General features: G+C 38.7%; 1 protein-coding gene across 6 annotated transcripts in view; it reads right to left on the reverse strand.

Moving 5' to 3' along the window:
• The window catches only part of ADIPOR2 (adiponectin receptor 2), a 95,588-nt gene that overhangs the window by 1,961 nt on the left and 69,723 nt on the right, over nt 1-23,904 (reverse strand). For 5 of the 6 annotated variants that reach the window (XM_078075440.1, XM_078075439.1, XM_078075435.1 and 2 more), the window contains 6 exons: nt 12,193-12,312; nt 8,058-8,229; nt 5,137-5,323; nt 4,684-4,871; nt 2,317-2,510; nt 376-900 (listed from right to left, as the gene is read on the reverse strand). In XM_078075440.1, the coding sequence (XP_077931566.1) occupies nt 772-900; nt 2,317-2,510; nt 4,684-4,871; nt 5,137-5,323; nt 8,058-8,229; nt 12,193-12,312 (990 nt within the window). In that variant the 3' untranslated portion in view covers nt 376-771. The remainder of the gene's footprint in view (nt 1-375; nt 901-2,316; nt 2,511-4,683; nt 4,872-5,136; nt 5,324-8,057; nt 8,230-12,192; nt 12,313-23,904) is intronic. The other variant, XM_078075438.1, reaches the window with a different exon arrangement.

Raw genomic sequence — 23,904 nt, forward strand, 5'->3', positions numbered from 1 at the left:
CTTGGGACTCCCAAAGGCTCTCAGACATGAGAGTGGTCATGTGATCACTGGGCTGGAGCTGTACTTTCTGCCCCACAGGGTCCAAGGTATGCCAGCCTTTAGAAGGCACCTTGGTGCACCAAGGCATTATACATTCTGGGGCCATCACCTGATCCTCCTACAGTCACTTTGTGCAAAATTGAAACAGTGTGTGGTACTTGCATGTTTCATTCTATACAAAATTCCCCTCCCTCCCGTACCCCTATGTTTTAAACATTTATATAAATTCTTATTTTAAACAGTAAGTTAGAAATCTTATTTACATTAATTTCTTTGTTCTCCCAAAAGAACATCTAAAATCACATTCCCACCCTTTAATAGGATATAAATGTTCACCTAAATTGGTTTGTATTATTGATTTGAGAGAGAAAGGGAGAAGAACGAACCACCAGCTAAACTGTGTTCCCATCTTCTACAAAAAAATGTGACACGGATCAGAAGCCAGTTTGCCAAGGTAGTGCAGAGCCCTCAATCAGTAGATCCCAATTATAAGTCAGGGTTTGGGCCATTTCTCCTTTTCTCCAAATTGATGCACTCCATCCTTTGAGGTATGATTTATTTTTGTTTTTCTCTTCTCAGTCGTGTACCAGGTGGAGCCCCAGGGGCATCACAAAGCCCACGAGGCTGTCCAAGTTTTGGGGCTCCTCTGGCACTGGCATCAATGGCCAGTAAGGGAGGCCTGCAGACACTGCAGGCCTGTTCAGGGTCACAGTCCCCGGCTTCTGGAAGGTGTCACAGTGCATCCTCTTCACTGCAGCCTCCGCCAATCATGAAACGGAACTCCTGGAGGTTTGAGACGCCGTGGAAGTGAACAAAAGCGCCAGCAACCACAAAGATGTGAAACAGCTGATGAGAGTGAAACTGGAGGGAAGGGGGGAGGAGAGAGAAACCCATTCATTATTGAAGTCTGCTAAAGAGTCTTCAGGTTTGTTTCTGCTGAGGAGGGCAGGGAATGGAGGTGACAGAGCTCAAATTCAAGGTGTCCACAGATCTTGGAACATCCATTAGGGCATATCACATTCTGCTGAACTCAAGGCCAGCTGTGTCCAAAGAAATCAAGGTGCTACCGGCTAAATTCTAACTACGAAGATGTGTACACATATCACAGGAGTATCTGGTAAACTTGGGCAAGTGGCATACACACACTCTTGCCAACAGACTACGAAGGCCCAAAAATCCCTCCATGCCCAGCAATGGGCTACAGTTAGACATGGGGAGGTTTTCCTCTTTGCTGAAGGAGGTTTTTATCATGGCCTCAATAAAGCACCAGGGCTATGGCCAATTTAAATGTTGCTCTCTCTCAGAAAAACTAAAGGGATTTCCAGGATTAGGTAGAAGGTTAAAACATATGTCTCCTCAGCTCTAAGACTCTGGAATCACATGAACAACATACCTTATCAAAAGACTAGCAAAGCCGGGCCTTTTCCTTCCTTCTCAAATCAGAAACTGGTCTACAAGCACATGACGTTTTTTTCTGATTTAATCTGTTCTGTTGAATGCTAGTTCATTTCTTAAAAGGGATCTATCAATTGCTCAGTGAACCAAACATCATTTCAAAAATTATACTATTCGCTCATTATCATCTCAAAATGAAAAGTACAGTTGCAAAACAGTATTCATCAAGAGAAAGATAATGATTTTAGAGGTGTAAACTAGAAGGAGCCACAAGTCACATCCCAGGAAATGCTTCCTAGGAAATCAGAGGGGATTCATTCTCCCACAAAAGGAGGGGGGGGGGGCGGAGAGGAGAATAACTCCATAATCAATGTCCAAAATGATGATGAGGCAATCTCCAAAAGATAAATTAACTAATTTGAATCTGAAAAGATTGCCTAAATTAGCATTACCTTCATTTTATGAAGGGCTAAATTAAACTTTGAAGACTAGATGATCAACTTAGTTTACAATAATCAGCAACAGGTCAAGGAACAGAATTCCAAAGGTCAGACTTCGTGTCAAACAACTTTTCAATTCTGTACCTATTGAAAATGTTTCAGGCCATCTTCAATTACAAAATTTTCCATCTACTGGTCCCTTACATTTCTTTCCCCTTCTCTTTCCCTCTCTCTTAACCACAATCTAGTTAGCTCTCCCTCCTCTCTTGCTACCAAAAACACGTGTATACACACTCAATCTCTCATTACAAATCAAACAACTAAAATACAGGTCTCTCAATTTTGAGTCTAAAATTTTTTCAATTATTTCATTTCCCGAGCTACCAGGAACATACTAACAGATACGTATGTATACATACTAACTGCCCCTGGTCATACTCACCCAGATATCACACTTGCCAGGAAAAAAGCGTTCAGGGATGCGGGCAGCATAGAGGGCGGCGCCTGTGATATAGAGGCTGGCCATCAGCATCAGCCAGCCAATCTGCCCTATGGTGGCGGCCTTCAGGAATCCCTCCGAGATGACATAGTGCAAGGTAGGAATGATTCCACTCAGGCCAAGGCCCAAAAATACTCCTGGCAATCACAAGAACAGAATAAAGTAAAAATGCAGAAGAGAAGTAAGGAAGAAGTCAATATTACGACACAGCACTCGTAATCCTATAAACTAAATATTTCAAGTATGAGGCTTCTTGTTTGAAAGGCAAAAGGAGGTTCTTCAAACTCTGGGACACTGCCACAGCAGACAGCGCAGCTATGGTCTAAAAGAGAGCCATTTACGAATGCAAGGAGCCTCCTGCTGAGACAGGCTCAGCTGAACAAGTCAGCAGTCCTCAAAGGGCTTAGAAATGTGTTGCTAAGTGTTTCAGGAATAGACAGCTCAAGGAGTTTGTTTAAAACCAACTTTCCTAAATGCTGCCACTTCATAGACACAGACTGCAATATAGAGCAATTTCACCTATTTTATCTCCCCCCTTTGAAGCAACAGGGATCCCTGGGGTTGGAGTGAAGTGGAAGGGCAGGGGGAGGCAACTGGGGGGGGTAGGGGGGAGGTCACGACTGCTCCTGAAAGCTCCCAGTCCCAAAAGTACCAATCTGGTACAGAAATCTATCAGAATCACTCCACCACAGCCCTACTGCCTTCAAAATCATCTACAGCAGTGTTTTTCAAACTTCTGAATATGACCTAGGTGAATATGGATTAGCATTTTTTCTTTTTTAGTGAACTACAATGAAATAAAAATCAAACTGTCGCAAATGGAGTGTTAAGTAGTAGTTTGCAGAAGTTGAGTCATATATGTGTGTGAATTTATGAGCATATACACAAATCTGTGTCAGTCGAAATACCACAGAACACCTCGCACCCAGGAGCCAATAACTGCTTCCACATTTTGACACAGAGTTAGAAATGACTTTTAAGTTTCAAAATACAAGACAAGGAGCCTATTACTTGCTTTGGACATTACCAAGTTGCTGGTATGCAACAATACATGCATGCACATACACATGATGAATAATGGGAACCTACAAGAGAAGAGGAAAATGACAATGCTCATCTCACAAAAGAAGGGAATCAAGCAGGCCAAAATAAAAACCTTTTCCTACTTCTACTCCTCACTGAAGAAAAACCGTCATGATCCTGTTTTATTTGTTATTTTTCTCTACATGCTAAACAGAGGCTCTAGCAGTCTTGCCTACCATTCTGGAAGTCAAAAGCTCAGGAGCCTGGTTCTTCTGATGTGTATCACAGCAGAACGAATGTTCAGCTGTACTCTATCTCCCGCGCTGAAGCAGGCTTAGCCCCACAGTTAAGTACTGCTGGAAGTCACCCCTGACCACTGCTTCTCTGCTCAGATAATCACTTAAAAAGGGAAGTGGGGAGACTGTTGCGAATAGTGGGCATTAACAAGAAGTTAAATTCTAACTTCTAACCTTCTATAGGAAACTGCAGATGAACCATGGCTTGGATTTTAATAGGAAATGGTTTTGGGGTTTTTTTTGTTTTGTTTTAATAAGGTTTTAAAGGTTTACTACTACTTGTTCATTCTCAGTAGGCTCCAGGTTTGATACCAAGGATAGAACACTGAAGGACATGGCCCTGGCTACAAGGAGTCCCAGTCCAGTGGGAAACAAAAACATGTCCCCATGAACTCCCTACTCCTAGAGGAAGACTCAACCAGAGGCTTTTGGCTTTCCAAACAATCTCCATCGAGACAGGCCTCATTCTAAATATAAAAAGCCTCTTTTTCCCTATATTAGAAGAGATGTATGGTGCTTACTTTAGTAGAATACAATCATATGAAGTTTTATTTACCTAAGCAGTACACATTTTCGAATAAAAATACAAAACAAAAAAATGACGCCAACAAAAGAACCAATCACTAAAAAAAGTACACTCCAAGCTGAGAATGAGAAAGAGTAATCATTGTTCTTTTGTGGTTTTGTTTGTTTGTTTGTTTGTTTTTTACAAAGGTTACAGAGCCACAGCCTTATGGACAGTACATGGTCATAAACTCAAGTGAATTACAAAATATACACATTGACTCATAAAGCTCCCCGTGCCCCTCAGCTCTATGCGCTTTAAGACAACTAATGAACACTACACTACATTAAAAGCCCCTGAAGAACAGGAACTATGACTTATTTATCTTTGCATCACAAGTACATAGCACAGGACTTGGCAAGTAGACCTTTAATAAATGACTGGTAAATAAATGAATGTCCAATGTAAAACCCCCACTTCTCTTACCTGCTCTTACTCCTCGATACTGAGGGGTAGCAAACATGTCCCACTGGGAAACTATAATGGCCGCAATGCCCAGCACACAGATGACAATTAAGTAGATAAAGCAAGGTTGTGGATTACAGTAGAAAGAATAATAAAGCCATGGAACAAAACTTCCCATAATCAGAAGAGCAATGCCAGAATAATCCAGTCTAAAATAGGAAAAAAAAAATTCATGTGATGTTAAAAAGTACGACCCACTACAGGTTCCAATTACTCCCCTATGACATGAGCTAGCACTAACAGACAAGAGGCAAACGGGGATGCTTGCTTTAATTAAAAAAAAAAACAAAAACAAAAGAACTTTTTTTTAAGTTCCCATCAGATACTATCAAGAATTCTGCCAATTCTGCTGGATGTTCTTCCCTAACCACTGACTCTAATATTTGATTACAACGTAGACTTTCCAATACTTACTTAGAGAAGAGCCGGGAGACCCCTTCTGAGTGGCAGTAGACCGTGTGGAAGAGCCATGAAAAAGAAAGGCAGAGAATGGCCCCCAAGAAAAATAATCCAAAGACCACCTTCTCTTGAAGAGGGGCCACAAAGGAGATGTTCGGGCGAAACATATAAAAGATCCCCAGGCACAGGAAGAATACACAACCTACAAAAAGAGTACAGAAAGAGAAAAGACGATCCTTGTCAAGATAACAGTGTTGTGTGTTGATGAGGTTCTCAGTACTTCACAATCACAATGTATCTGAATCAAAAGCTCCATGAGAAAGATTTTCCAAATAACTAAAGCTTATCCAAAATTTTGGTCTACTTCAAACACTGCTGGTACCATATACTCCTCAGCTTCAAAAACCGAGTGTATAGGAAATAGTACTTTATTTATCTAAGAGCATAATCCAAAAAGAAACCAGACAATGCTGCTACTCCTTAGAAGGCTAAATTAGTCCACTTCTACCTCTAGATCTAGTATAGAATTTCATTTAGAAAGTTTTTGGCACATATGCTGGAGCCCAGCTTTCAAAGATCCATTTTGGTGTTTGCTTTTGCAATGAATTCTAATACCTCCAAACCCTGTCAAGAAATACAGCTTTTGGGGCACCTGGGTGGCTCGGTTGGTTAAGCGTCTGCCTTCAGCTCAGGTCATGATCTCAGGGTCCTGGGATTGAGTCCCGCATCAGGCTCCCTGCTCCCGCATTAGCTCCCTGCTAAATAAATGCTTAGCAGGGAGCCTGCTTCTCCCTCTCCTCCCCGTTCTTGCTCTATTTCTCTCTCTCAAATAAATAAATAAAATCTTTAAAAAAGAAGAAGAAATACAGCTTTCTTCCACCAATAGCCGTCAAGGAACATTATGCTTCTCGGTCCTCACCAGTTGGCCCAACAGATTCAAGAGTTAAGGACAATAAAATGCCTATTCATGCTATTTCATAATCAGTTTTTAAACTGCTCTTCTTCACAGTAAAATACATATTCTTGCTGCTTAGGAAAAGGTCACTTAACACAAGGAAGGCACAGAAATTAAGAAGTTAAACATGTGCTAAGTAACTGTTCTATTTAAAAAACTTTTACCCTTGAGTAGAAGTCAGCAATGAACTGGTTTTGCTGCTCTATTCCAGTCTCACTACACTAGCAGGTAGAAAGGAATTTGGGGACACAACAGAAATCAAATGTGTGATACAAAATGCAAGTCAAATGGGGGTAAACCAAAAAAGATTTCGTATATTCACAGGGTTGTGCAACCATCACTATTATTTAATTTCAGAATATTTTCATCACCCCAAAAAGAAGCCCATACTTACTACATTCATCTCCCACTCCCTACTATCCCCCCAGCCCTAGACTACCACTAATCTACTTTCTGTCTCTATGGATTTTCACATTCTGGACATTTCGTGTATATGGATTACATAATATGTGGCCTTTTGTGTCTGGCTTGTTCCACTTAGCATAATGTTTCAAGGCTCACCCATGTTGCAACACATCAGTACTTCATCTCTTTTTATGGCCAAATAATATTTCATTTGTATGGATATGCCACATTTTTACCCATTCACCAGCTGAAAGATGTCTGGGTTGTTTCTACTTTTTAACTATTATAAATAATGTTGCTAAAAACATCTGTATACATGGTTTTGTGTGAACATGTTTTCAATTCTCTTGAGTACGTAACTAAGGAGCAGAACTACTGATAACTCTGTTTAACTTTTTGAGGAACTGTCAAAACTGTTTTCCATAAAGGCTGTGCCATTTTACATTCCTACCAGCAAAGTATGAGAGTTGCAATTTTTCTACATCCTTGCCAAAACTTATTATTTTCCATTTTCTTGATTATAGCCATTCTAGGAAGCGTAAAGTGGTATCTCATTACATTTTTCAAAGTATTTGAATTGCAATTTCCAAAATGACTAATGATGTTGAGCATCCCTTTTTTTCCCCCTTTTTTAAAACTGAAATAGAGTTGACACTTGAGCATTTTTTCATGTGTTTATTGGTCATCTGTAGACCTTTGGAGAAATGTCTATTCAGATGCTTTACTCATTTTTTAAACTGGGTCATCCTTTTATTGTTTAGCTGTAGAAGTTCTTTACTAGAGCCTCATCAGATAGATGATTTGCAAACATTTTCTCCCATTCTGTGGGCTATCTTTCCACTTTCTTGATAATGTCCTTTGACATACGAAAGTTTTTAATTTTGAGAAAGTCCAATTTATCTATTTTTTCTTTGGTTGTTTATACCAAACTTAGGTGTCAATTATCACATAATCTAAGGTCACAAAGATTTACATCTATGTTTTTACCTAATAATTTTATGGTTTTAGTTATGTTTAGGTCTTTGATCCATTTTGAGTTAATTTTGTAATGAGGTAGGGATCCAACTTGATTCTTTTACATGTAATTACTCAGTTTTCCCCAATACTCTTTGCTGAAAAGACTATTCTTCCCCCACTATATTCTTCCTTTAATATGCAATCATGATGGAAAAAAATATTAGGGATCACATTCTACTTCAAGCAAAACTAAAATTTAGTTTTGAATATTCTAAGTAATGATTTTGAAAAATCAGTATTTCTATTAAATAAGCACCTTCCTCAAAGTGTTCATTAAGACATTATACCACATTTTATATAGCACATTTCCCTTGGCCTGGTTCAAGAATACAGTCTGAAAATCTAATAGATAAAATTATGACTTAGGTAAATAAAATCAAAGTGCAAACTAGGATAACCACAGAATAAACCAGTAAGAAACTTCATCATTAGAAATCCAAAAAACAAAATGGCAAATCCCAAATACATTTTTTTGTTTTATCCTTATCCTCAAAATACACAGGGAAAAAAAAAAGAATAAAGTGAATCACTAATCCCCTGCACCACTGATATTACATACCTAAAAGATGTGTCCAGATGTTACCTGTCTCTGTGTGTATTCTGAAAATGCTCTTAAAACAGGCCCGGAAAGAAGGCATTGGGGGCCGATGTCCATGTAAAAGGAAATCGTTATCCTTGAGCCAGTCTGGTAGTACATCATGAGGGATTACTCGCCACCGACCTTCCCATACCTGGAAGAAGAATATCAAATATCTTTGTGGTTTTGTCAATGTAGCAACACTGGTTGCCCTGAAAGAATGGTTTTAAGCTTCGTTTCAGTGTGGCTAAAGGTCGGGTCCACCTGTACAGACTTGCCTTCCTTCATCAACCACAACAGACTTTACCTCTGAAAAGTCCCTGTGATATTAAATATGACTGTTTTTATACTTAACATTTCTGTTGGTGGAAAAAGAACTACAGCAGACCCTTGAACGTGGGTTTGAAATGTGCGGGTCGACTTATATGCAGATTTTTTACAGTACAGTTCTGTAAATGAATTTTCTCTTCCTTATGATGTTACTAACATTTTTTCTCTAGCTTATTTTAAGAATATAGTTTATAATACATATCACGTACAAAATATGTTGACTTTTCATACTACTGGTAAGGCTCCCAATCAACAGTAGGCTATTAATAGTTAAGTTTTGGAGGAGTCAAAAGTTATGCATGGATTTTCAACTGCGAAGGAGTCAGTACCTTTAACCCCTGTGTCATTCAAGGGCCAAACCCATACATAGAATCACTTGTGTGCCTTCTGCTAAATTCTCTCCCTTTCCCTTCTCTTCCTACCACAACAAACATGAAGTAAAACAAAAAGTCCATAGGAGTCAAAATCTTTGATCTCCACCATCAACTAGTTGAAGGAGCTTTAATCAGAAAATCACCAAGCCTCAGTTTCATTTATAAAACGGGGTGACAGTACTTTACTTTGTAAGGATCAAATGAAATAACCCAGAGCACTTCGTGAATGTTTTAGCAAGCCCCAGCATCCACCCCACAGGTGGTATGTAACCCTGACCATTCCCAGAGGCTATTAACCTACCTAAGAGTTAGTGACTAATTCACCCTCCTCATGCTGGAGAGATGGCAAAGAAACTCAAACGTTAAGGGCCCTTCAAAAGTCCCATCACCACCACCCCCTACTCCCTTTTCTTCACTGTCCCTTCCCCCACAGACTCTAACAGAAAAGGGACCAGGAATTTGGTACCTGTCCTTAAAAACCTGTCATCCTCTGCACTCTGCTTCTTTTAATGTCTCTCAGCCTGGAGAGCTCACATCATAAGGATTACTTAATCCCAAACTAACTTGTTTCTCCTAATCAGAAAGATAGAAGGAAAAATGCCAGGTATATGTCTACCTATAGACTTCAGGTTGAGACAACGACCCCACTCCTACTCCTCAGGGTTCTTGTGACAAACAACGTGGCTAGGCTATTTCTACTGTGCAATGCAAATTGACTGCCAGCTACTGAGCCCATTTATTTTGCTTCACATCTTCCTGTTCTCTGCTCTCCTTAATCCTTATTGAAATACACTTGTAAAAGAACTGATCCTCTGTGTAACTCCAAAGGAAGTGAGAACTAACATTTTAAGAGCAGAAGTGGCCCTCTTAACGCTACTAAAATTCACTCTCTCTAGCCTCCCCACTTCCTCTCTCGCCTTCTAACTCAAAACCTGAGGCCTGGAGTTATGATAATCTGGCCATTCCATGCTTGTTCGTAACATACAAAAAAAATACAATAATGCCAAAAGACTAATCTAGATATTTAATGTCTACTGGTAATAGTATTACCACTTGTAAAAGTAGCTGTTTGAGATCTTCCAAAGGACTTTCTGGAGAGAAAGAATACTCTAGGAAACTGAATTTCTTTTCTCTAATTTGGACTTGAAAAAAAGATAGCTACTGTTAACATTAACTTTACAAGATGCTACTCTGTTTTACTTTGGGAGAATTTTATTCTCTAAGAGGGAGAGGAAAAGAGAAATCAATCCTTACATCCTCAAGGCAGTTCACAGTCTGCAAACAGCTCTGCTGTGACCATATGAAAAGTGCTATTGTGTTACCCCACACAGCCAAGATGCTCCCTTTTTGCAGTCAGAAAGAATATGTTGAGTTTCTTACTAGTTATATTTGCATATAACGTCAGAATGATTTTTCTCCATTGTTTCTAAACATTCTAGCAGTCTAAAATGAGCCAAGGAGCTATACTTTCATAATTATACTGAAGTTAGTGTCATATTCAACAGACACTGCACCCTCAATCCTCAACCTGGAGTCAATGCAAATGCCAACCCAAACAGGCATCCTCTTTTACCCGCCCCCCCAGGGGGAAAAAACAGGATCACAACTTGGCCAAATACTATTTATTTATAAGCTTAACAAAGGCACTGTATAAATCAAACATCTGAGCAATGGTCCACTGGATTTGTATTAGATCATTAATGCACAAAACACTTCTTTTTAATTGAAGGCTGGAAAAAAAGAGAGCATGATCAAATTGGACACTCTATAAAGACTAAATGATTTTATTTCCCCATTCCTATAATAAAAGCTTTTCCAAAAGGGAGTGTATACCAGCAAGGCCACAGGACACTTCATTTTAAATTGTTTACTTGCTTGCAACCCAAGAAAAAAACTGTGTGTGTCACCAGACCCAGCTAGTTGTCAAGTACACTCAGTCGCATGACCGCAGCAGAGCAAGTGTGGAGAACGCCGTGTCACAAGAAGCCTCTCTAGTCCACTCTCACTGACACACTGCTAGAGGATGATATGGGAATGGTAATAATTTTTGTGCTCCACTCATTCTTCTTCAATAAATCACAGTATGGAGCAAACAAATGCCCTAGTTATTCTCCCATTAGCTATTACATTAGAAGTTTTATTTGCTTTATTCTTTAGTCTTAGTTCAGAAAAGGAGAATAAAAAGGCAGTCAAGTTAGCTACAGTACCCCACAGATATATATATATATTACAAATCCCTAATGGCCCAGACACTAAATATTCAACATCCCTGTGTGTTAATTCTCCTGAGAGAGCAATCACTAGAAAAATCTATTGTTTTGCTTGTCTTTTTCTTCACCAATTTTCAAACACTGAAAATTTTCTGGGCTCTAAGTAGACCCATAAATATTCGTTCCCCTCCCCCACCACTCTCCACCCATCCTTTTTCTCTTAGAAGAGATGTCTATGCTCAGATTATAATGTTTTCTCATCCTCTGGTCCAAAGTACAGTATTCTATAGTCAACTGGCCCCCAATTATTTCTACCACCACTGTGAATGTAGGAAAACCCAACTTAGTTTTCAGGATGTAAGACCACACACATAAAAAGTCTTGGTTCCATGAAACCTATAAAAAAAAAAAGCTAAGAGTCACAAAAATTTCTCTTTAAGTAATCAAGAGCTCTCCAGAAATGTTTAACAAATAAATTTATTTACACATACTAACACAGACAGACTGACTTATGATTTTGGATAATTCCTGCCAGGGTCCCTATTGATCAGATTATCAAGTAGTTATAAATTTACCAGTGTCCCTGACTCTTTTCTCTAAGAAAGCAACCCCAATTCCAGTTACCATTTTAGAAGAAGAAAAAAAAAATCCCCACAATTGGTCCTAAAGAATCAGATAATGCATTAGAAGAAAAACCTTAGAGACAGAAAACATGCCAGCTAAAACTAGAAATACTAGATGTGCATGAAAACTGGGAAATTTATATCTAAAGAGTAGTTTGATTACCCACAGAATCCTTAGAAAGATTAGCACATTTGCCATCACAGTCACATAGCAGAAGAGATTCAAAAGACTTGGAGATGGCATTTTAGTATCTCTAGGCATCAACCACTCCCAACTTTCATTCTGTTTTATCTAAACTGTCAATAAAACATCTACTGTGTTAACTTACATCAGGAAACACTTGTTTATCCACAGATGGATATTCCAGTTTTATCACAACTTTATCATGGCTACTTCAGGTAAACAAATGTATTTTGTCTTAAACAGGGTTAAAGTCATGAGATTGTTTCTGTCTGCATTTTGCCACAGATTATGTCCAAAGTAAACCAAAGGCTAAGGTACTGCAAAATCTCCTTAAAGGTTCCTGTTTGGGAAGGGTTAAATATATAGTACAGAAATGATAAGAAACTGCTATCTTACCTTACAAACAAATTCTTCCATTCTTTCCATAGCATGATGGGCTTGTAAAAGAGGGGACATGCCCATAAACCCCTCATCTTCCTGAGAAGCTTCATCATTGCACTCATATTCCTCAGAGATCTGTAAGGCAATCATAGAAACAGTCAGGGACAGAGACCAGGAGCCAAATGAAACAATCAATACACTGACCTTAAAAAATTATAATGAAATAATTCTCTCAAGGTCAAAGCAAGGCCTCAAACAAGTAACAATATAGGAAGTACTGTCAGTTTATTACAGAATTATGAGTATTAAAAATGAACAATAGTTACTCAATTCTTCTTTCTGGCAGACAAATGAAATACGAGAGCATTCCCATGTTTGTTTCAGTAGCAAATTCCTGGGGTAGCTTGAATGGTTCGTTTTTTGTTTTAAGATTATATTCACAGATCACAAATTATTATTGTATATACACAGTCGAGAAATTGCTGAGGGGAAAATCTCTAAGAACCCCACCTGGTACATATAAAATAAATAACTGTAATACAATATGGTAAGTACTCTAGGGTAAAAAAAGGAAAAAAAAAAAAAACAACAAGAGAAAAAAAATATTTATTCAATTCTTAAGATATGCCAACCATAAATAAAAGGGCTTTATACAGGCCATCTAACTTAATCCTGACAGTCACCTATTATTAGGTAAGTATGCTTACCCCCATTTAACATATAAAGAACATCAGGCAAAGAGGTTAAAATAAGTTGCCCAAGGTTAAAAAAAAAAAAAAAAAAAAGGTAAAAACTCCCACATGCACGATCTTTCCACATTCTTGATGAAATGAAGAAAAGACAATCCGGATAGACCTTAAGGGATGAATCACTAAAATTAAGATTTGTTTCCAGATGAAGCTTCACACTAGTAGAGACAGAATGATACTGTGAGAAGGGCAATGGAACAGAAGTCAGGAGACCTAAGTAGTTAAGTGTGGTTTTACCACTAGGAGCGATGGAACCGTATATAGGTCTCTCAACCTGAGCCTCAATTTTCTCATTTCTATCTAAAAGAAGGAGTTTAAAACTAAACAATCTCTACAGTCTTCCCTATTCTCTAAAATTCTGAGATTCTGCTACTCAGTGAAGATGACAGCACAAGAGAACTGGAATTCCGTATCTACTAAGAGTCTGCTAGATAAACAGTACTGGCTAACATGACTGCATGAAGAAATGAATGACCTTCTACCTCCAGTCAGAAAACTGGTAAGGATGAACATGTAGGCATAGTAAGTAATCTACCACAACACTTGAATTTGAACATGTTTAAAAAGAAATCCTAAGGGGCGCCTGGGTGGCTCAGTCGTTAAGCGCCTGCCTTCGGCTTGGGTCATGATCCCAGGGTCCTGGGATCGAGCCCCGCATCGGGTTCCCTGCTCGGCGGGAGGCCTGCTTCTCCCTCTCCCACTCCCCCTGCTTGTGTTCCCTCTCTCACTGTGTCTCTCTCTGTCAAATAAATAAATAAAATCTTTTAAAAAAAAATTTTTTTAAATAAAAAAAATAAAGAAATCCTAAGATTTCATTTTCCTATTCTTTACTTTTCAAGATAACTAGGGGCTTAGTATTAAGCAGCACTTGAAACATGTTACATATTCAATCTCAACTGTTAAAAAATCACGTTCTCCAAGAAATTTACCTTGACTCTATTCTTACTTATAAAACACCCTCCATAAAAATAAAACAAGACGAAACCAGAGAGGGAGACAAACCATAAGAGACTCTCAATCATAGGAAACAAACTGAGGGTTGCTGGAGGGGAAGGGGGTGGAGAGATGGGGTAACTGGGTGATGGACATTAAGGAGGGCATGTGATGTAATGAGCACTGGGTATTATATACGACTGATTAATCACAGGTCTGTACCTCTGAAACCAATAATACATTATATGCTAATTAATTGAATTTAAATTTTTTAAATGTTAAAAAAAAAACAAAACACCCTCCATTCTTTACTTCCCTGAAACTTCCCTGTCCTTCAGTGCCCAGTTGCTCAAGCTTTCTTTCATGATTGCTACCTTCCCCTCCCCTACCAAGCATTTTTAGATTGCTTCTTCCATCCCCAGGAAATTTCATTAACACAATATACTGTGTTATCTATTTATGTACTGTGGCCCTATGGAGGGCTACAAACCACTGTAGTATTTTAGAGTTTTTCAATCCTCTCTCAATCAAGAAGCAATTTTCACCAGAGAATGTATATGTCCTACCTAACCCACAACAACTGCCTCCTCTTCTGAACTTTTCTAGCAATTGAAGTCTGTAGCCCTCATTTGACAACGAATATAATATCTGATTTACAGCTCTTATTTTATTGACTTATACTGTTTTATTTCATGTTTGACATAATTTTACTTTTTTAGTGTATCGTTTCCTAAGTGAGATTTTAAGTGTCTATGTGGTCTTCTTCCCCATGGCCCCCAGAACAGCTCTGTGTAATATGTTATATACTTCACTACAGCTCAATTAATTAATGCTTTAAAATTTTTTCAACAAAAAATTTAAAGGTGCCTAATTAAACATAAAATAGACAATAGCTTAAAAGGATCAGCAGACTGAATTTAAAATATAAATTTATCTATGAAATGTAGAATAGCGGGGTGCCTGGGTGGCTCAGTTGGTTGGGCAACTGCCTTCAGCTCAGGTCATGATCCCAAAGTCCTGGGACTGAGTCCCGAATCGAGTTCCCAGCTCAGCGGGGAGCCTGCTTCTCCCTCTGACCCTCTCCCCTCTCATGCTGTTTCTCTCTCTCTCTCTCTCAAATAAATAAATAAAATCTTTAAAAAATTTAAAAAATTTAAAATAGCTTAAATATTTATGCATGTTCAACATGTATTTGATCTTCACAAAGAGTAACAGAAATGAGGATTCAGTCTTGATTTCCTTACAAATAAATTATGCCAGCAGTTTCTAATAAAACTACATATAAATGAGCATATAAAGTAGGACTAGTTAAATATTTCCTATACCAACGTAAGTAAAACTCAAATTAAGTTGCAGAACTGGTCTGAAATGTCAATGGGATTACTTACGGTCAGTAGTTCTGAGTATCAGGCTAATAATACATTTGGATCCATAGAAGACTACTGATAGGAAAAGGTAAACCAGATTCCCTGGCAAAAGAAAGGGCATTTCACACACTTAATCTTAAATTGGAAACTCAGATAAGAAAAATGAGGATAGGGTGCTTCTCTCCATGGGTACTCACACTTTCTACAGAAAAGAGAGATGAATGGTTCAACTTCCCAATCATAAGGAGGTAAGAAGAACAATGACGCTGCTGTTGGGAGCTAATATGCGTTTATCGAAAGAAAACAAGTACATTCAGATGTAGGATGTATGGTCTGAGTCAAACACCAACTAGTTGCCAAAAACTTTATTCATTGAGTCAAACATTTTTTAGGAAAAGGTGGCTTGCCATAATGGATTAAGAGTGAGTCTGAAGTCAAGATAAACTGTGACTAGTGACAAATTCTGTCATCTTTGACAAGATTACATTTAACCTAAGCATCAGTTTCCTTATCTGTGAAATGATTTTAACAATACCGTACCTATAATGCAGATCTGTTTTAGGGATAAAAGATAATAAAAAGAAACTATCATAGGGCCCAGGACTTAGAAGGCAATAAATGATGGTCTTTATTATTATAATGATGGGCTAGGTACTGAGAACATTAAAGTTAGTATCACAACCTAGGGGAGAAGATATGCATGTAAGTAAATACAGCAAGGAGCTACTGAACTGTACGAAAAAGGTCTGATACAAATAGAAAAGAGAAAACAGCTAACTTTGGCACTGTTGGGAAGTTTCCTAGAAAGGTAACATCAACCAAGACCTAAAAAATGTGTAAGAGATTCATGAATCAGGCATGACAGGAGAAAGACAACAGGTAAAGGCAATGGCATGTATCCAAAAACATAGAGGAAAGAAAAAGCATGACACAAAGAATACATAGTTTAGCACGGCTGCTTCAGCAACAAGTAAATGTGATGTGAGACTAGAAAAGGTTAAGTACAGGGCCGCCCGGGTGGCTCAGTCAGTTAAGCATCTGCCTTCAGTTCAGGTCATGATCCCAGGGTCCTGAAATCGAGCCCCACATTGGGCTCCCTGCTCTGTGGGGAACCTGCTTCTCCCTCTCCCCCTGCTTGTGCTCGCTCACTCTCTCTCCCTCTCTCTCTCTCTCTGTCAAATAAATAAATAAATAAATAAAATCTTTAAGAAAAAAAGGTTAAGCACAGAAACAATCCAAATGCCCATCAACAAATACATACATAAAATGTGGCATACACATACACAGAATATTACACTCAGTCATAAAAAGGAATGAAGTTCCAATATGTACTACCACATGGATAAACACTGAATTATGCCACACACAAAAGGGCAAATATTGTTCAATTCCATTTATAAGAAAAATCTGGAATAGGCAATTCACAGAGACTAGAGAAGTAGAGAGTGGGTACCAGGGACTGGACTGGAAGAAGGGAATGGTAAGTTCTAATTCAATAGGTACAGATTTTCTGTATGGGATGTTGAAAAATTTTGGAAATAGTGGTGATGGCTGTACAACACTGTGAATGTAATTAGTGCCACTAAGTTGTACACTGAAAACTGGCTAGAATGGCAAATTTTATACTATATATTTTACCATGATAAAAAAAATTTTAAAGGACACAGGTGTCCACAGCAGCATTGTTCATAATAGTCAAAAACCAGAAACAATCCAACTATCAATAAGAAAATGGATAAACAAGTGTGATATATTCATGTAACAGATACAACAGATTACTACTCAGTAATTAAAAAGAACAACTAACATACAAAAGAGTATGGGTAAGTAGCAAAAACATGCCAATCATAAAGAGAATATATATTTTATGATTCCATTTATATTAAGTTCAGCAACAAGCAAACAATCTATTGTGGTAGAAGTCAGAATAATGGTTCTCTCTGGGAATAAAGGAAAGGTGGGGAGAGGTTACCGACTTGAAAAAGGCATGAGAGAAATTTCTGAAATGATGAAAATAATCTGAATCTTGATCTGTGGTGATAATATATAGGTAGTGTCATAATGCTATATATTTAAGATTTGGGTATTTTACTGTGTTTAAATTATCCCTCAATAAAACGTTTGTGTAAATTATCCCTCAATAAAATGCTTTCAAAAACAAAAACAGGGGCGCCTGGGTGGCTCAGTTGGTTAAGCGACTGCCTTCGGCTCAGGTCATGATCCTGGAGTCCCGGGATCGAGTCCCGCATCGGGCTCCCTGCTCAGCGGGGAGTCTGCTTCTCCCTCTGACCCTCCCCCCTCTCATGCTCTCTGTATCTCATTCTCTCTCTCAAATAAATAAATAAAATCTTTAAAAAAAAAAAAAAAAACAGGAGAGAGAACTAGAGGTGCTAAAGGTTTTTCATACTAAGGGGTTTTAGGTTTTATCATGCAGGCAAAGCTGAGCATTTAAATGATGAGGTTGGGCCAAGCTGAACACAATTAACATTTGTGTTTACAAACTTAACTTTGGCAACAGAGAGAAGGCGGCACTGAAGAAGGGAGATGGAAAGGAAAGAAAGAAATTAAGAAAACACAAAGTCTAAAGCAGTTGTTCTCAACTAGGGGCAATTTTGCTCCCCCACCTAGGGGACATCTGGCAATATCTATAGTCATCTTTACTTGTCACAAGTTGGGGGAAATGATACAGGCAACTAGTAGGTAGGGGGCAGGATGCTGTTACACACCCTACAATGCAAAAGACAGTTCTCCAAAACAAAGAACTATCTAGTTAAAATGTCAAGAGTCGTTGAGAAACTCTGATCTAAAGAAAATGATGAGAGAGGATCTATACACCTACTACAGTATTACGTGTTCACATAAGAAAAAAAAAATATTTTATAAGATACTTCACTCTTCTTACTAAGAAGTGGTTACTAGTGCCATGGCTAAATGGTAACCATTCATTCAAAAAATTTAGAAAGTACTCATTGAGCAGCTACCATTTGACAGATGAGGAACTTGAGGCTAAATAATTTGCTCAGGGTCACACACCTAGAAAATACCAGTCAGAAGTTCAACTCAGGTCCATGTAAGTTCCAAAGTTCATGCTATATTCTTTCCACTCACATTGTTTTCTAATTATAAAAGTGCCTGACTTTGTGGATAACAGACATTTGACCAAAAGGCCACAACACATACAGGCAGACCTTGATTTCTAGTAGTGCAGGATAGTAAAAATGACTGTGCAAGCCAAAATCATGTAAAGCAATCTTAATAACCAATGAGGAAAATGGCTATTTCATGACCTTTAAAAATTGTTAAAATATTAAAAACTCTATCAGTTATAAATGTATAAGGAAATTTAAAAAATAGTAAAACTAGTATTTAGTATGCTATATTTTAAAACAGAAACATTGAGAATTAAGTATTTATTTATTTGTAAGAAACTTACCAAGAGTAATTTGAACAGTGTTTTTTGTGTGTGTGTGTGTTTTTTTAAATAGGCTCCACACCCTATGTGGGGCTTGAACTCATGACCCTAAGATCAAGACTCACCTGCTTTACCAACTGAGCCAGCCAGGTGCCCCAGTGCTTGCCTTCTTGTTGTATAATTTATGATACAAAGTGGGCATCTTTTCTCAGCCTAGGGAAATTGTCCATACTCTTAAGTTTGGATCAGCTTTCAACATTTTATTCTTTGTGCTGTCACTTCATGAAATATCTTTAAGATTTCCTTTAACTTGACTTTTTTCCCCTGGATCACCTCTCTGGACATCTTCATCCTTTTTGTCACAAACGCTTTACTCCTTTATGTTGACCAGTTTGCCTTCACTATGTTCCTCTGGCTGCACATCTAGAATCTCTTAAGTGGTAGCAGCGTCAACATTCCCAGTCCCAATCAGGTATTTCTTCTACAGCCATTTATGTTTGATCTGATTTGCAAATGCAGCATTAACAGTTTCATTTCTTTGCTTTTATTTTTATCTTTGTTAGCCAATTCCCCCTTCTGATTATCCATTTTTGTAAAAAGTCATATGGGTTTATCGCTGGGAAACCACACAACCTATACTCGCTGTCTTGTGCATTAAATGAATGACAGATGTATGATAACCAATCAGTCATGATAGACTTTTTTTTTTTTTTTAAGATTTTATTTATTTATTTGACAGAGAGAGAGATAGCGAGAGCAGGAACACAAGCAGGGGGAGTGGGAGAGGGAGAAGCAGGCCTCCCGCGGAGCAGGGAGCCCGATGCGGGGACTCGATCCCAGGACCCTGGGATCACGACCCGAGCCGAAGGCAGACGCTTAACAACTGAGCCACCCAGGCGCCCAGTCATGATAGACTTTCAAAGAAGTGACATGACTGCTCACTAATCACGATGCGTATCTACTATTTGCACAGTATATGCAGATTGTAGACTGAAGAGCTAGCACAAAAGTTTGTGCTTTATGCAATTACACACAGTAAATATACCACAGTAAGTGAAATTTGAACCATACTGTTGAGAGCCTGCTATTATTTAACTAACCCATGATAACTGAAACTCATGCATACTGGAACCTTGCAAAGCATTAAAGCTGCTTGTCCACATTTTCTCTTCTCATCTTTTACAACTGCCCTTTCTACCCAAAATAGTGCTTCTAAAAAAATTAATTTCAATTTAACAGAATGCAAGCCTATACGTAAGGCAAGGATTTCACTGTGGATTACATTTCTAAGATATGTAACTACATCCATTTTTTTTTTTTAAGGCAGTTTTGTTAATAAATACCACCCAACAGTAATACAGCTGACACTGAACACGGGTTTGAATAGCACAGATCCACGTACACATGAATTTTTTACAGTACAGTACCACAAATGTATTTCTCTTCCTTAATGCTTTCCTTAGTAACACTTTTCTCTAGCTTATACAGTACACAGTATATAATACTGTACATAATACATAGAACATATAAAATATGTGTTAATCAACTTTTATATTATCAGTAAGGCTTCCAATCAACAGTGGGCTACCAGCAGGTAAGTTTTGGGGGAAGTCAAAAGTTATACACAGATTTTCAAAAAGTCGACACACCCTTAACCTCTGCACTTCTCAAGGGTCAACTATAATTCCATTTCTGGTGGTCCAGTGTATGCTTTGAGGCAGAATGTAGTCAGTGGTCAGAAATACATATCCCAGTAAAGATAAATACTTCTATCCATCCCAATATGTCAGCAAAATTTCTCAATATTTATAAAAGAATGTTTCATTCAGAAGTACAAAGTATTCTTTGTCTGTTAATTTACCAAGTATTGTCTCCAATTCTCCCCCTCCTAAAACAGAAGGCTCACAAATATGTCCTCAAAAAATAAACATCTAAAATACTAGCCCATAATGAGCTATATATTGTGTTCAAGCATTATGGAGTTGCTGATTAAGAGCTCTACACAGGGCGCCTGGGTGGCTCAGTTGGTTAAGCGACTGCCTTCGGCTCAGGTCATGATCCTGGAGTCCCTGGATCGAGTCCCGCATCGGGCTCCCTGCTTGGCAGGGAGCCTGCTTCTCCCTCTGACCCTCCCCCCTCTCATGTGCTCGCTCTCTCTCATTCTCTCTCTCTCAAATAAATAAATAAAAATCTTTAAAAAAAAAAAAAAAAAAGAGCTCTACACAGAGTCAGTGGAAGTAAATATAACTCCCTGGGTTAGACAGAGGATAACAAGTAGGAATAAAATGGTAGAGTCAAACACTGGCTAGAACACAGGATAAAAAAAAAATACTTTCTCTAGGGTACACATGCAAGTTCACGGCTATGCCACACAACAATGGTTTAGAAAGCCTATCCTGGGCACAGTATAAAAAATAGTCTTTGTCTTCCAATATTAACTCTAAAGAACTACCTTGTCATGAGCATTTGAAATGACATTCAATTTCCCATTAGCAGGCACTAAACCACAGTACCCAAAGATCTCTCTTTCAACACTAAATAGCATCTATATTAAGAAGACCACGGGGCACCTGGGTGGCTCAGACAGTTAAGCGTCTGCCTTCGACTCAGGTCATGATCCCAGGGTCCTGGGATTGAGTCCCACATCAGGCTCCCTGCTCTGCAGGGAGCCTGCTTTTCCCTCTGCCTCTCTCTCTCATGAATAAATAAAATCTTTAAAAAAAAAAAAAAAAAAAGATGATCACATACAAGTGTTAAATACATGATATATTCTGTTTCTGTTGTCATATTCTAACCCTCATCAAAATAAATTATGAAGAGAAACAGGATATTGTGAAAGATGAAACACCACCAAAGCTGCCTTAAAAATGGCATAAAATTGGGACACCTCGGTGGCTCAGTCAGCTAAGCGTCTGCTCAGTTGGAAGCCTGCTTCTCCCTCTGCCTGCCACTCCCCCTGCTTTGTGCTCTCTCTCTCACTCTGACAAATAAATAATCTTAAAAAAAAAAGGGCATAAAATTTAATTTTCTAAGGCTTTCTACAAATAAATTACTATATTTAAACTTAAAGGTCAATGCTCTGAAGTACAAAGACACTTTTAAATATTTTTCTCCTACATTCAGTGAAGTCCATCTGTGAAAACACTAAGTTAAACATATTATATTTCAAAATACAATGATATCTGACTCTGATGATCTATCCACAGTGCAACCTAAAATGACAATTCTCTAGAGTATCTTTTGCCTTTGGAAAGACAGACAACCATAGTGATAAAGATGAAAGACCTTTAAGATCAGTCTAATATGAAAAGAATTCATTTGGACATTTACCTGTTTTTAGCCCAATTCAGTTCAAAACCGTCATTAAGTTAAACGTTTACTAAAAAGATTCTTTTATTTAAAAAAGATATTTAGGGGCGCCTGGGTGGCTCAGTTGTTAAGTGTCTGCCTTCGGCTCATGTCATGATCCCAGAGTCCTGGGATCAAGCCCTGCATCAGGCTCCCTGCTCGGCGGGAAGCCTGCTTCTCCCTCTGCCTGCTGCTCCCCCTGCTTGTGTTCCCTCTCTCGCTGTCTCTCTGTCAAATAAATAAATAAAATTTTTAAAAAATAAAATAAAATAAAAAATATATTTATTTGCCAGAAAGAGAGAAAAAACACAAGCAGGGGGAGCAGCAGGCAGAGGGAGAAGCAGGCTTCCCGCTGAGCAAGGAGCCCGATGTGGTGGGACTCCATCCCAGGACCCTAGGATCATGACCTGAGCTGAAGGCAGATGCTTAACTGACTGAGCCACTCAGGCGTCCCTACTAAAAAGATTCTTAAATAGATGAGTAAAGTATAGTCTCCGTCTTCCATGGGCTTACAACCTAATGAGCGTCTGACTTAGTCATATAAATGACTAAAATAGAAATAAGGTATAGTTATTAAAGGCAGGGAGATGTGGAGCTCAGAAAAGGTTGCATGAAAAACAGAATTTTGAGGGGCGCCTGGGTGGCTCAGTTGGTTAAACGACTGCCTTCGGCTCAGGTCATGATCCTGGAGTCCTGGGATCGAGCCCCGCATCGGGCTCCCTGCTCAGCGGGAAGCCTGCTTCTCCCTCTGCTTGTGCTCTCTCTCTCTGACAAATGAGTAAATAAAATCTTTAAAAAAAAAAAAACAATTTTGAAAAGATAAAAGAAAATAATCAAGAGGGGAAAAAAGCTAAAGTACCACTTTGAGGACAAGAGACCCATTCAGTTCAACTGAAAATAAGGATGCATTCAGGAGAGTAGCAAGACATAAATTATAAATGTAAATATTAGTTGAAGTCAGTAGACCAGTAGACAAAATGCCACACAGATCCACAATCGTAATACCTTCCATAGTTAGAAAATAAAGGTCAAGGAAATGGTAAAATACCCAGGGCAGAGAACAGTAAATCTTTGGTTAAAATTTGTCTGCCTTTATAGATGTCACTGAGAACTGAGATCTTCTGCATTCACAGATAGCTTAATTACGAGGACTAAGATCTAAAGGCCCCTATTTTTATCATCTATTCCAGGGGATTCCTGCCCAGGAAGGTTAAGAATACCAGTCAGTAAATAACTTTATTATCCGCTTTAGAAACTTCTCAAAAATTCATTTAACTAAACAACAAACTGCTCAATCAGTTCCTTAGTACAATCAACTGTTCAACTGGGCAAATCTGCTCACTTAATCAAATACCTGTTCATTGAGACTTGCTCCACCAGTCCTAAAATATCAAATCACAAACTCTGTGTAACACCAATATGACTGCTATATTTTTTTTTTAAGATTTGAGAGGGAGCACACGTGCACACGCATGCGTACACACACACACACACACACACACACACACACACACACACACGTGGTGGAGGGGGGCAGAGGGACAGGGAGAGAGAAACTCTAAGCAGACTGGCCCTGAGCACAGAGTCCAATGTAGGGCTTGATCTCATCACCGTGAGATCACGACCTGAGCTGAAACCAAGAGTCTGACACTTAACAGACTATGCCACCCAGCCACCCCTGTATTCTTTTTTTTAAAGATTTTATTTATTTTAGAGAGAGAGCAAGGGACGGAGGGGGATCCCAAACAGACTGCGCTGAGAGCAGAGCCCCACGCAGGGCTCGATCTCCCGAGATCATGACCTGAGCCGAAATCAAGAATTGGACGCTCAACTGACTGAGCCACCCAGGCACCCCATGACTGCTATATTCAAAGACCTGACTTAAACCACTAGAACCCAGACCTCCAAACCCTATAAG

The sequence above is a fragment of the Halichoerus grypus genome, chromosome 6 (assembly GCF_964656455.1).
Source record: "Halichoerus grypus chromosome 6, mHalGry1.hap1.1, whole genome shotgun sequence".
In the NCBI taxonomy this organism is placed as follows: Eukaryota; Metazoa; Chordata; class Mammalia; order Carnivora; family Phocidae; genus Halichoerus; species Halichoerus grypus.